The 9,869-nt window shown below is 50.9% G+C and overlaps 3 protein-coding genes across 3 annotated transcripts; 1 reads left to right on the top strand and 2 right to left on the bottom strand.

Annotated features, from left to right (window-relative positions):
- Positions 1-209: 209 nt before the first annotated feature.
- BJX67DRAFT_361235 (putative lectin family integral membrane protein) lies at positions 210-2,528 on the bottom strand. Its single transcript, XM_071029841.1, has 7 exons — positions 2,077-2,528; positions 1,954-2,020; positions 1,826-1,896; positions 1,589-1,769; positions 1,343-1,537; positions 764-1,292; positions 210-709 (listed from the first exon to the last, which is right to left on the bottom strand). Exons 1-7 carry the CDS (start codon positions 2,163-2,165, stop codon positions 582-584), a joined length of 1,260 nt encoding a protein of 419 aa, XP_070883452.1. The 5' UTR covers positions 2,166-2,528; the 3' UTR covers positions 210-581.
- Positions 2,529-2,730: 202 nt separating this feature from the next.
- On the top strand, positions 2,731-4,520 carry BJX67DRAFT_373848 (dolichyl-P-Glc:Glc1Man(9)GlcNAc(2)-PP-dolichol alpha-1,3-glucosyltransferase ALG8; the record flags this gene model as incomplete). Its single annotated transcript, XM_071031454.1, has 6 exons — positions 2,731-2,798; positions 2,868-2,946; positions 3,007-3,200; positions 3,253-3,746; positions 3,797-3,936; positions 3,996-4,520. The coding sequence occupies 6 exons, from the start codon at positions 2,731-2,733 to the stop codon at positions 4,518-4,520; spliced, it is 1,500 nt and encodes a 499-aa protein (XP_070883451.1).
- Positions 4,521-5,073: 553 nt separating this feature from the next.
- BJX67DRAFT_220969 (putative PHD finger domain protein) lies at positions 5,074-7,929 on the bottom strand. The gene is made up of 3 exons (XM_071025744.1): positions 6,580-7,929; positions 5,712-6,494; positions 5,074-5,662 (listed from the first exon to the last, which is right to left on the bottom strand). Exons 1-3 carry the CDS (start codon positions 7,911-7,913, stop codon positions 5,218-5,220), a joined length of 2,562 nt encoding a protein of 853 aa, XP_070883450.1. The 5' UTR covers positions 7,914-7,929; the 3' UTR covers positions 5,074-5,217.
- Positions 7,930-9,869: the final 1,940 nt, after the last annotated feature.

The following is a 9,869-nucleotide window of genomic DNA, read 5'->3' as shown; positions in this document are numbered from 1 at the left end:
AAAAAAAAAAAAACTTGGTCTCATTTCCAGCAAAAGAGCCCTGCAAAACCTCCCATACCCTCATTGCTGCAAAGTACTCTGGAGGATGGAGTTGGACGGATTGATCATATTTTAGCTCTTGGTCTAGCCCCTATTTAGGCTTAGCTCATCCTGCTGATGAACCTTGCTAATAAAGTGGGTCCTTCAAGTTTTCTGGGCGTTGACACGTGGATGAGACAAACAGTGCAAACGGCGCTTCACCTTTGCATCATTACATCACCCTCGTTTCTCTTCTTTGGCAGGTTGCGGTCCCCTGGGAAATATATTTCAATCCTGAGAACGGGTACCACGAGTTACGAGGATACAAGCACGCTTCTTAGAGAAGAGCTAGAAGGATTTTTCATACTCCGAGCCCTAGACCTAAATGTACATGGCTAAAATAATATCGCAAGCAAATATCAAGTAAGCAACACAGAGGCGCCAATATGGTGAGAAAAGGAATTGTAATGATGCCGAAAAGTCCGACCAATGCCGGGTAGCATTTCAAGTAGAAACAAGGGAGTCATATCGTGCTTCCATTACTCATGTAAGTAAGTCGTTGATCAGAGGAATTTCTTAGGCATGTTGGCCCGGCGGCGCTTGTAGACGATGTATGAACCAGCGAGGAGGATTTGGACGGCGACAATGACGAAAATGAAGAAGCCCATGCGGGGCGTCGACGCAGTAATGACTTTTGCGGTAGGTTAGCAAGCTGGATTTAGGATAGGCTTGTCTGTGAGCTTACCGCTGAGTAAATTGTCCTTGATGTTCTCAGTCAGACTGAGATGTGAGGATCGCAGGGTCTCTTGCAGCTGGTTGAACTTGTCACGATAATCCTTGCCCTCTAGGTCTCGTTGGATAGACAGTACACTCTGCTCCAGTCTTTGGAGACGAGCATCCAGAGCGGCAACCTGCTCCTTTGTGGCTAACTTCTGGAGAAGATCCGCCTGTTTGGATTCAAGCTTGTTGCCTTGATTACCAATCTCTCGGAGGATATTGTTAGTAGCGTGGTTAATAAGTTGGATCCGACTTCCGAGGTCCGCGAACTGCTCATTAATTGAGCTGAGATCGTTTGGCGCGGCCTGTCCCTGTTGAGCGCCGCCTTGTGGCGAAGCAGCAAGAGGCTGCTGGTTGTTGTTCTGTTTCTCTGCCGGCGGGGCTTTTTCAACGCCTGATGTTGCAGTCCGTAGAACGACCTTGAAGATCTCAAAAGAGTCTGGGTTCTCGGGAGTTGCAGCAGTGATACCGATGGTATTTCCAGCAGGAAGGGAGACCTGGGTGCTATTAGCAAAGACATTTACGTGCATTATGCGGAGATACCAACTTTGTCGGTTGAGAAGCATGGCTTGTCATCGACGGTAACTTCAAACATGACATTTGTATGCTTGACACGGATGACAGATGGTCGGCCTAGGTTACGGTAGGAGTAGTCGCAATGCCCAAAAGCCAGGCTGTCAACACTCCTATGGCTCTTGTAGTCCGTCGTTCCGTCGTTGAGAAATCCTCTGATGCTACCACCCTATACCAATATTAGCAGACCGAAGTGTCCGAGGAGCGCGAGTTCCCGTACCCTTCCGCTATGCGTATCCACGACAAGAGCAAATCCATCCCACTGGCCCACAGTGTAGATGCTCGCAGAGCCGACATTCTTCATCCCGTCTTTAGCGTACCATAGCTGGAGGTTGCCTCCCGCCCTCTCAACACCAGTTGCGCGGAACTGAAACTCGGCCGCCCATTCTTGCTCGGATACACTACTTCAAGTCAGTATGGATGTGCACAGCCTCAAGATTTAAAGCAGGTGGCTTACGGGCTTTGAGCCCAGGCAAACCCTCTTGTGTTTCCCGGGTAGGGTGGCGTGAGGATGAGTTTATTGGAGAGCTGCGCAGATTAGCATTCCAGGAACTTGTTGCCTGATTCACGGGCTTAAGGACACACAATCTGCGGGAAATGCCCTTCTCCCCCTAGGTCCCATCCTGGGATGCCTTCTCGGCTAGGTGCTACACTATTTAACCTGTCAGTCGTTGTAAAATCAAAAGGAAAAGATGCGGCGCAGCTTACATAGCGCCATGGCCAAAACTTGAAGACTCAATTACTGTCTGTGCTGTGACGACGGTGGAGAGAAAGAGAATCGAAGCTGGAATCTTCATAGTGGATCGTGCCTGGATGAATCCCACCCCGCAGGTAAGTGATACCAATTGTCGTATGAGGCCAGTAGAAAGTGTACCCAAGTAAGAACAGAGAGCCTGAAAGGGGTATCAGGAGCTGAAGGTGGAAAAGGAATTGATATCAAAAAAGGGTCTATATAGTCAAGCTCCGAACCAAGCTCCGCGGTAGTACAGCGTGGAGATCACACAATTGTGGCGATCCCACCCAAGAACGATGGCAATTACACGGAAATGGATGTTTCTTGCAATGAAAGGTGTAACAGAATGTCGGCGATCGAATAGCGGATACCGAGCCTGTCGAAGCACCTGAAATGGAGCTTTTCCCCGCGATCTCCAGATTATTGAAGGACACACTGGCCTTTCTTCCGCCGCCCCTGGAGATCCAGACGCGCGGTCACGTGCAGCCCTCCAGCCCATCTCAGGGCGGCTCTCCGCACGCTTCTCTCTTCCAGCATTGGAAGAGCATAGAGCTTCACAGAGCTCGCTGGATGTCCTTCGCTCATTACCCATACATCCGTGATGCCAAGGGATAGCTCTAATAGCTGAGATGTACCCTACCCTGACGCAATGCGCCATTGTCGCAACAGCGTTCAAAATCCTCCTGTTCCCCGCCTAGTACGTTACTTTTGCTCATGGATTGCTCTCCATGTGGCTTATGCTGATATGAGGTTGTATATGGCACAGCAAGTCAACTGACTTTGAAGTTCATCGCAATTGGCTCGCCATCACCCATTCGTTGCCTGTCAAAGAATGGTACTACGAGGTACCTGACACCTGCTCTGTGTGGTTCCAATAGTCCAGCAAATAATTTGTCTTTCTCCAGAAAACCTCGGAATGGACGCTTGATTATCCCCCTTTTTTTGCGGCGTTTGAGTGGGTGCTTTCCCAGCTGGCGCGATACGCGGACCCGGCAATGCTAGTTGTCAAGAACCTGAATTATGATTCCTGGCAGACCATTTATTTTCAGAGGTCGTCAGTTATTGTAACAGAGCTTGTTCTCCTCTATGCTCTCAACAAGTCAGCATTATCCTTTGCTTGCGTGAAGAAGAGTACTAACTTAGCTATCCAGATTCGTCAAGTCCGTCCCTTACCCGAGTCAACATCTCGCACATGCTGCAAGCCTGTCGATTCTACTGTCGCCCGGATTATTCATCATCGATCACATACATTTCCAGTATAATGGCTTTCTCTACGGGATTTTGATACTGTCGATTGTCTGGGCTCGGAAACAGTCGACATTACTCTACAGCGGCATTGCTTTCGCCGTTTTGCTTTGCTTGAAGCATATCTACCTATACCTTTCTCTCGCCTATTTTGTCTACTTACTGAGGGTCTACTGCCTAGACCCAAAATCAGTCTTTCGACCCCGAATCTGGAATGCGATCAAATTGGGCATGAGTGTAACCACGGTGTTTGGACTAGCATTCGGCCCGTTCGCTTCTTGGGGCCAACTTCTCCAGCTGAAAGGTCGACTGTTCCCGTTCTCAAGAGGCTTATGCCATGCGTATTGGGCGCCGAATGTCTGGGCAATATATTCTTTCACGGATCGCATTCTGATCCCCTGTGTGTATAGAGATTCTAGAATCTCTGGATAGTTTCGCTAATTCTCACAGTTGCCCCAAGACTCGGACTTCCGGTCAACGACGATGCCCTCTCAAGCGTCACCCGTGGTCTCGTTGGCGACACATCTTTCGCCGTCCTCCCCGAAATATCGAAAGAACACACATTCGGTTTGACACTTATTTTCCAGCTGGTACACTCAACCAACCCCTCACTCCAACCACCATTCATTCTAATACTCACCCGCCACAGCTCCCCCTAATCAAACTCTGGCGCCGCCCAAACCCCGACACCTTCATCGGAGCTCTCACTCTCTGTGGCTACGCCTCCTTCCTATTCGGCTGGCATGTCCACGAGAAAGCCGTCCTCCTAATCATCATCCCATTCGGCCTAATCGCCCTCAAAGACAGACGTTATTTCAGCGCCTTCAGACCCCTAGCCGTAGCGGGGCACGTTTCTCTTTTTCCACTGCTCTTCACGGCAGCTGAGTTCCCGCTCAAGACCATCTACACGCTTTTCTGGCTCATTCTATTCCTATTCGTGTTCGATCGGATTGCACCCGTTCCCGAGAGACCGCGGATTTTCCTTGTAGATCGGTTTTCATTGCTTTACATAACGGTGTCGATTCCGCTGATTGTTTACTGCTCGCTTGTTCATCAGCTTATTTTCGGTCTGGAGCAGTATCAGTTCTTGCCGCTGATGTTCACGAGTAGTTACTCTGCTCTCGGTGTCGTTGGGAGTTGGGTTGGGTTTATGGTCGTTTATTTCACGGCTTAGTGTTCGAGATATAGATGAGTGAATACTGAAGTATCGTAGCTCTTTCGCGCTCCGTGCTTGTTGGTTAGACCGTCAGATTTTAAGGTAACTGGGAATTGTTGATCCATGGCACCCTAATGCGTCGTCCAGCCATAGTGGAGGAACGGGGAAAACTATCTAGATAAACCATCGTACAATACATATGCGACAGATCGTATGGCCCAGTAATACAAATCCATTATCCCGATATCAACCAGTTTTCCCAGGCGTCGGGGTAACATGGCAATCCCGCCATGGGGGGCAGAACATGGGAAACTCGCTATGGTGCCGAGAGCGTCTAGTTCAGCCTAGCGCAGTTTCATTGCTGAGCGACGGAAACCCAGCTTTCTTTGCCCCTTTACAGGCCCCCCGAAGACGATTGGTTGAATAAGGCAAAGACAAAGAGAGAACTGGAAACGGCGAATAAATCGGTGATGTGATAAGACATGGTAGAAAGAAAAGTGGAAGCGGAACAAAGGGGGTTAGGAAGTCACCGTCGGACCTTATGCAATAATCGACGCGCTGAGCGATGCCATACTCTATGCGCCAGGGAACCTTAAATCCAAAGCAGATGTAGAGGAAAAAGCGGACGGAAAACAAGACCGTCCATTGCCAAGTGAAATCATTCATCATAAGCGATATGCTGCAAGAAATCATGAGGAAATTGAAGGCAACGGCCTTAAAAAGCTGACCTGGCGCGCTGTTGACCCGTTGTAGATTCAAAATCAAGGGGCGGGGTGTTCCCAGATTGTAGGCTCAGCACCTTGATGCGTTGATCGATGAGTTTTTGGAGACTACGCAGGGACGCAATCTCGTTATCGGGGGGTGGTAGGTCATTAGGTGCGTTCGCTTTGAGCTGATCAATCAAGAGGCTGATCCCCCCATCTTCGTCTTGCCAGGTGACTCGATGACTTTGTGCGAAGGATACCAGGTTTGCAGCAGCCTCGCGCTCAGCGACCGTCCGCGAGTTCAATATTGCGGCTGTGGTATCTTCTTCTACAATAGCCGGCTTTTGAGATGCATAGAATGCGTGTGCCTGGGAAGTAAGGGCATCGAATTTCGTCTTGGCATAGTCGTAATACCTGTTAGCAGCCTTTTTCTTCGCCGCCGCAAATTCGTTCTCCCTACACGCATTGTTAGAGGGGGTAAAGTGCACAAAATGTCGGTACCAACCTTTTGACTCTCTCAATGAAGTTGAGTTTAACCCCTTTCTCCGAAACACGGTAAGTGACACCCTCCTCTTCTTGATCCTCGAGGTTCTCCTCTTCGTCCTCGTCTGGAAGGACCTCAATATCGACATAGCGTGGGTTCTTGGGGCGCCTGATGCGTTTTATTGCCTCATGGCCTTCTTCGTCTCTGACGGTATAGTACATATCATGCCAAACGTGATTCGGACACATCCAATTATGATGAAGGCGGTCGCTACCAGGTCGTTGGGTTGGTGGAACAGCCAACGGCGGATCAACACAATCCATGTGGAAAGCGCAAGGGCAATAGTCACATTGAATGATGGGCCGACGGCCATTGGTTGTGCGACCACATTTGACGCAGAAGATAAGATTCCCCTTTGCATCTATGGTACGCAACAGGAAGGGGTCGTCATAGCGACCAGAGCGGCTCCCTCGCGCCGCACGAGGGTTTATGCGTGGTAGCGGAGCCACCTCTTCACATCTTCCGTCGTCGCCGGTCCGAACTCCGGCAAAAAAGTCTCGTATGCGGGTTGGTAACGTGAAGTCCTTCCCAGATGTCTTATCCAGGCCACCAAGTAACGTGCCCAGGGACCTTGAGACGGAGCATTTGGGGCAATACCAGTCGCCTTCTGGGGGATTTGCAGGGTCCAGGGGTGGTTGAAGGCAGGAGAAATGGAAGGAGTTGACGCAACCGTCGCAGCACAAAAGCTGGCCACTGCGTCGGCAATTTCGGCAGAAGTCATTATTTTCGAGCCGTTCGTCATCACTATGTTAATTCAGCAACCTGAATGTCAGAAGAACTATCGGCAAAGAAGTAAAGGATTGTAAGTGTGCACAAATACAGAACGTACGTTGGGGACGGCGTTAAACGCCTGTTGTCGCCGGCATCACTGCTTGCCACACTCTCTGACCGTCCTCTGCGGTCCCCCGCAGGAGGAGCCACATTCGTCAAAATAGGGCCAGGTGATAATATATTGGAAGGGGTTTTGGACCTCAAAGAGGAGCGAAGCCCACTTTCGGAAGGCACAATCCCTGGGAAGGATCTCTGCAGTCGGGTCTTTTTGGCTTGAACAGCCTCTGTCGAGAGCCCAGGGTCCCCGGATATCGCCTTCCGCTGGAGGCCACCAGATGGAAATAAGGAATGGCGCTCAGAGATATCCTTTCTTTGCGTCGCGCTCCTGGACTGCTTTCCTTTCCTCGAACGAGCAACCGACGACCCAGAAACCACAACAGGCGCATACGTTTCGGCATCGAGGGATTTGGCGGAAGATAAAGAGGAGTCGCTACTTGCAGAACGAGCCCTCCCTATGGCCGGGATTGCGGTGGGCTCATCTATCGCAACTCGCTCTGATTGCATTTCTTTCCAAGCACTTCGCATCACCTCTTGGAACATAGACCTCTCCGGGGGGCCCGGAGTTTCTTGACATACCCCATCCAAAATCATTAATGCGGAAGGATCATGGCCACATTTTTCCCACATGCGAAGCAACCCCCTAATGACTGGGCGGTTGTCCGCCTCCGAAGCTAAACGCAGGGCGTTCCGAACAGCATCCCTAAGCTTATCAACATCCGCGTCCGCGGAACTGGGCACGGGGAGTACGGTAAATGCTGCGAGGTCCTCTTCAAATGGGGGTTTCTGAGAAACTGGATCAGGCAGCTGTTCTTCAGCAGGGGTCAACGGGGTTTGCGGCTTGTCATCACTCTTCTCCCCATTCACCACATGCTGGGGGTCCTTCTTGGCAGGGATGCTGGGGGTACTTGGCTTCGAGGGAACTAAACCGACTTTGCGCAAATCCGCGGCAGATGGCATCACTCCCAGCGGGCGCATAGTTGCCAGAACGGGGTTCGCATCACTCGACACAGCTGACCATGGCGTATCGTTATAGCTTGGGACGGGAGCCCTCAGCTCTGGCTCAGTCCACTCTACACTCCGTCCGAAAATTTGAGTGCCATTAATTCCATTTGTTGAAGTGTCCTCAGGCTGATCAGATTGCGACTGGCTCGAAACCGGGGTGTCCTGGAGCGGATCGGTTGGCACCCGGGAATTCCCGCCAGTCCGCCGTCGCTTTCGTGGCCTGGTAGAATCTGTAAAAGAGGACGCAGTGCTTGCCGTGTGTGGCGCAGGAGTTGACGGTCGGGAATCGTTTGACCCTGCGTGCGACGACGAACGGAGATTCGGAGCCATTGTTGGAAGGCAGGGCACGACAGTCGCGAGGCCTAGCGAGCATACGGTTAGCCTCAACAGGAACTTTTTTTTCTCGTTTCCTAAATACTTCAGATAATAAACAACTTACTGATCAACAGACACCGAGAACTCCGCGACCGTGCCCGGCGTGGCTGGTTGGAATCGTGGCCAGCCCGCGCGGTTGAAAGAAGAAAGATTGCGGAGTTGGGAGCGACGGGAGTTTTCGAGGACCGAGCCCCAATCACGCCTCCCAGGGGTTCGCCGCGGAAGCTCTCCCAACCACAAGACTCTCACACCTGGATGGGTGGATAGATCGTTAGTTTTCGAAATCTAAGTAATAATTATCAGGGATCCAATCATGCAAATTCCGCTCATATCCCGAAGAGGTGGCCTCACCGAATGATCACGTCTGGTGCCTCTTGGGGATTACTGCCCAAGTGACTGAAGAACGGCGACAAAGGACCGTCTTTGGAAGACACAAGACGTAGATCAAAACGCGAATGTAGGGGATCCCAGGCCAAATAAATTCGAAGAAGGTTTCAAATGTCTTATGAATGACCTTGGCCCTTCTGTACAAGTCAGTATGACGGCCAGTATGGACCCACAGGTGAAGCTCGAGAGCAACAACCAAAAGCCAGCTTCAGACAAAGATAAATGAGACTTCCGATGGGTGTCAAAGCAAGGCAAAATGATGGAAAGTATCCAGACTGTCTTCTTTCGCTCTTTAAGCGATACGCCACTGATATTTGCCAAGTCATATGTAGCAAAGATGGAGGCACCTCTCGTAGACATACACGAGTCTCTCTCCCAAAGACGGATATAAGAGCTGTAGACTTACAGAGAGCAATGCGCAGAGTTACTCTGCAGACAACAAGAAGGGATCCTGCTGTCGTTCTTCGTCGCAACCGGAAGGGAAGGCCCTCCAATACTAGACGCGGCTATATTCCAGGGAAACACCCGAATTTCAAAGAGGGCCCAGGCACCTCAGAGTCTTGCAGGAGGCCGTTAGTGACCACGTTCCCTGTTGATAGGAGACGGAAGAGATGAGCCTGGAGCAGGAGACGTACAAAGATTGGAGTTCCGAGATGACCGGAGGCGAGGGACAAAGAGATTGAAGGACAGGAAAAGAGCAGGAGGCAGAGATCGAAGTTGAAAAGTGTTGCCGCAGAAAAGAAGCGCGATGTGTTATTGATGGAGTCTGCTCGATGGATGCAACACAGGCCACAAAGTAGCTTTCTTGTGTGGCTTCCAAGGTTTGTCTCCAGGATGGCGAAAGAAGGGGCTTGCAGCACCCGACAGCTGGAGCCCTCACGCTGGCTCTCAACTTGCGAGAGAGTTCAAGACCTTGCGTCCGCAGTACGAAACGCAATAATCAAGTTGGCGTGAATAGTAGAATCAACCCTGGGTTGGAGGCTGGCAGGTATAGCCCAGCTGCAGCTTTTTCGGGTATCAGGAGCAGGCCCGTACTAGTGGTTCTGCGAAAGGCGACCAGCGACAGAACAATAACAAAAAATGAATGGGGCAAGATGGGGCAAGCCGAAGTTATCTAATCCAGCTATCTCTAGGTAGATTAGGAAAGGGTGGCGGGTCGTTTGTGGAGGGGAAAGGAGGATGCCGGAGAAAGAAGATGCGAAGAGGCAGAGGAGCCTTTTCGTTGGCCCACACCCTGGGAGGGCACCAGCTCATCAGGTACCACATCAGATCCGACGACCACGAGGCTAAGCACTTTCAAATTAATATCTTCTGGTTGACAACTACGCTATTCTCTTGAGAGAGAGCCCTGTAGCGCTTTCAGAGAGACCTACCTCCTCCAGCTCATCGCTGACGGCAACCAGGGCAGTGGCCAAGAGTCTCGGGGATACTGGGCCATGTGTCGCAACAGACAGCCGGTCACACTCGGATCAGTATTTCCGTGGCATAGCCCTTAGATGGCCGGCTGGGGGAAATAAAGAATTT

This window comes from Aspergillus lucknowensis (assembly GCF_044049455.1).
Source record: "Aspergillus lucknowensis strain CBS 449.75 chromosome Unknown BJX67scaffold_40, whole genome shotgun sequence".
NCBI classification, from domain to species: domain Eukaryota; kingdom Fungi; phylum Ascomycota; class Eurotiomycetes; order Eurotiales; family Aspergillaceae; genus Aspergillus; species Aspergillus lucknowensis.
The sequence above is the reverse complement of the archived record's forward strand: the minus strand, read 5'-3'. Positions and strand labels throughout refer to the sequence as shown.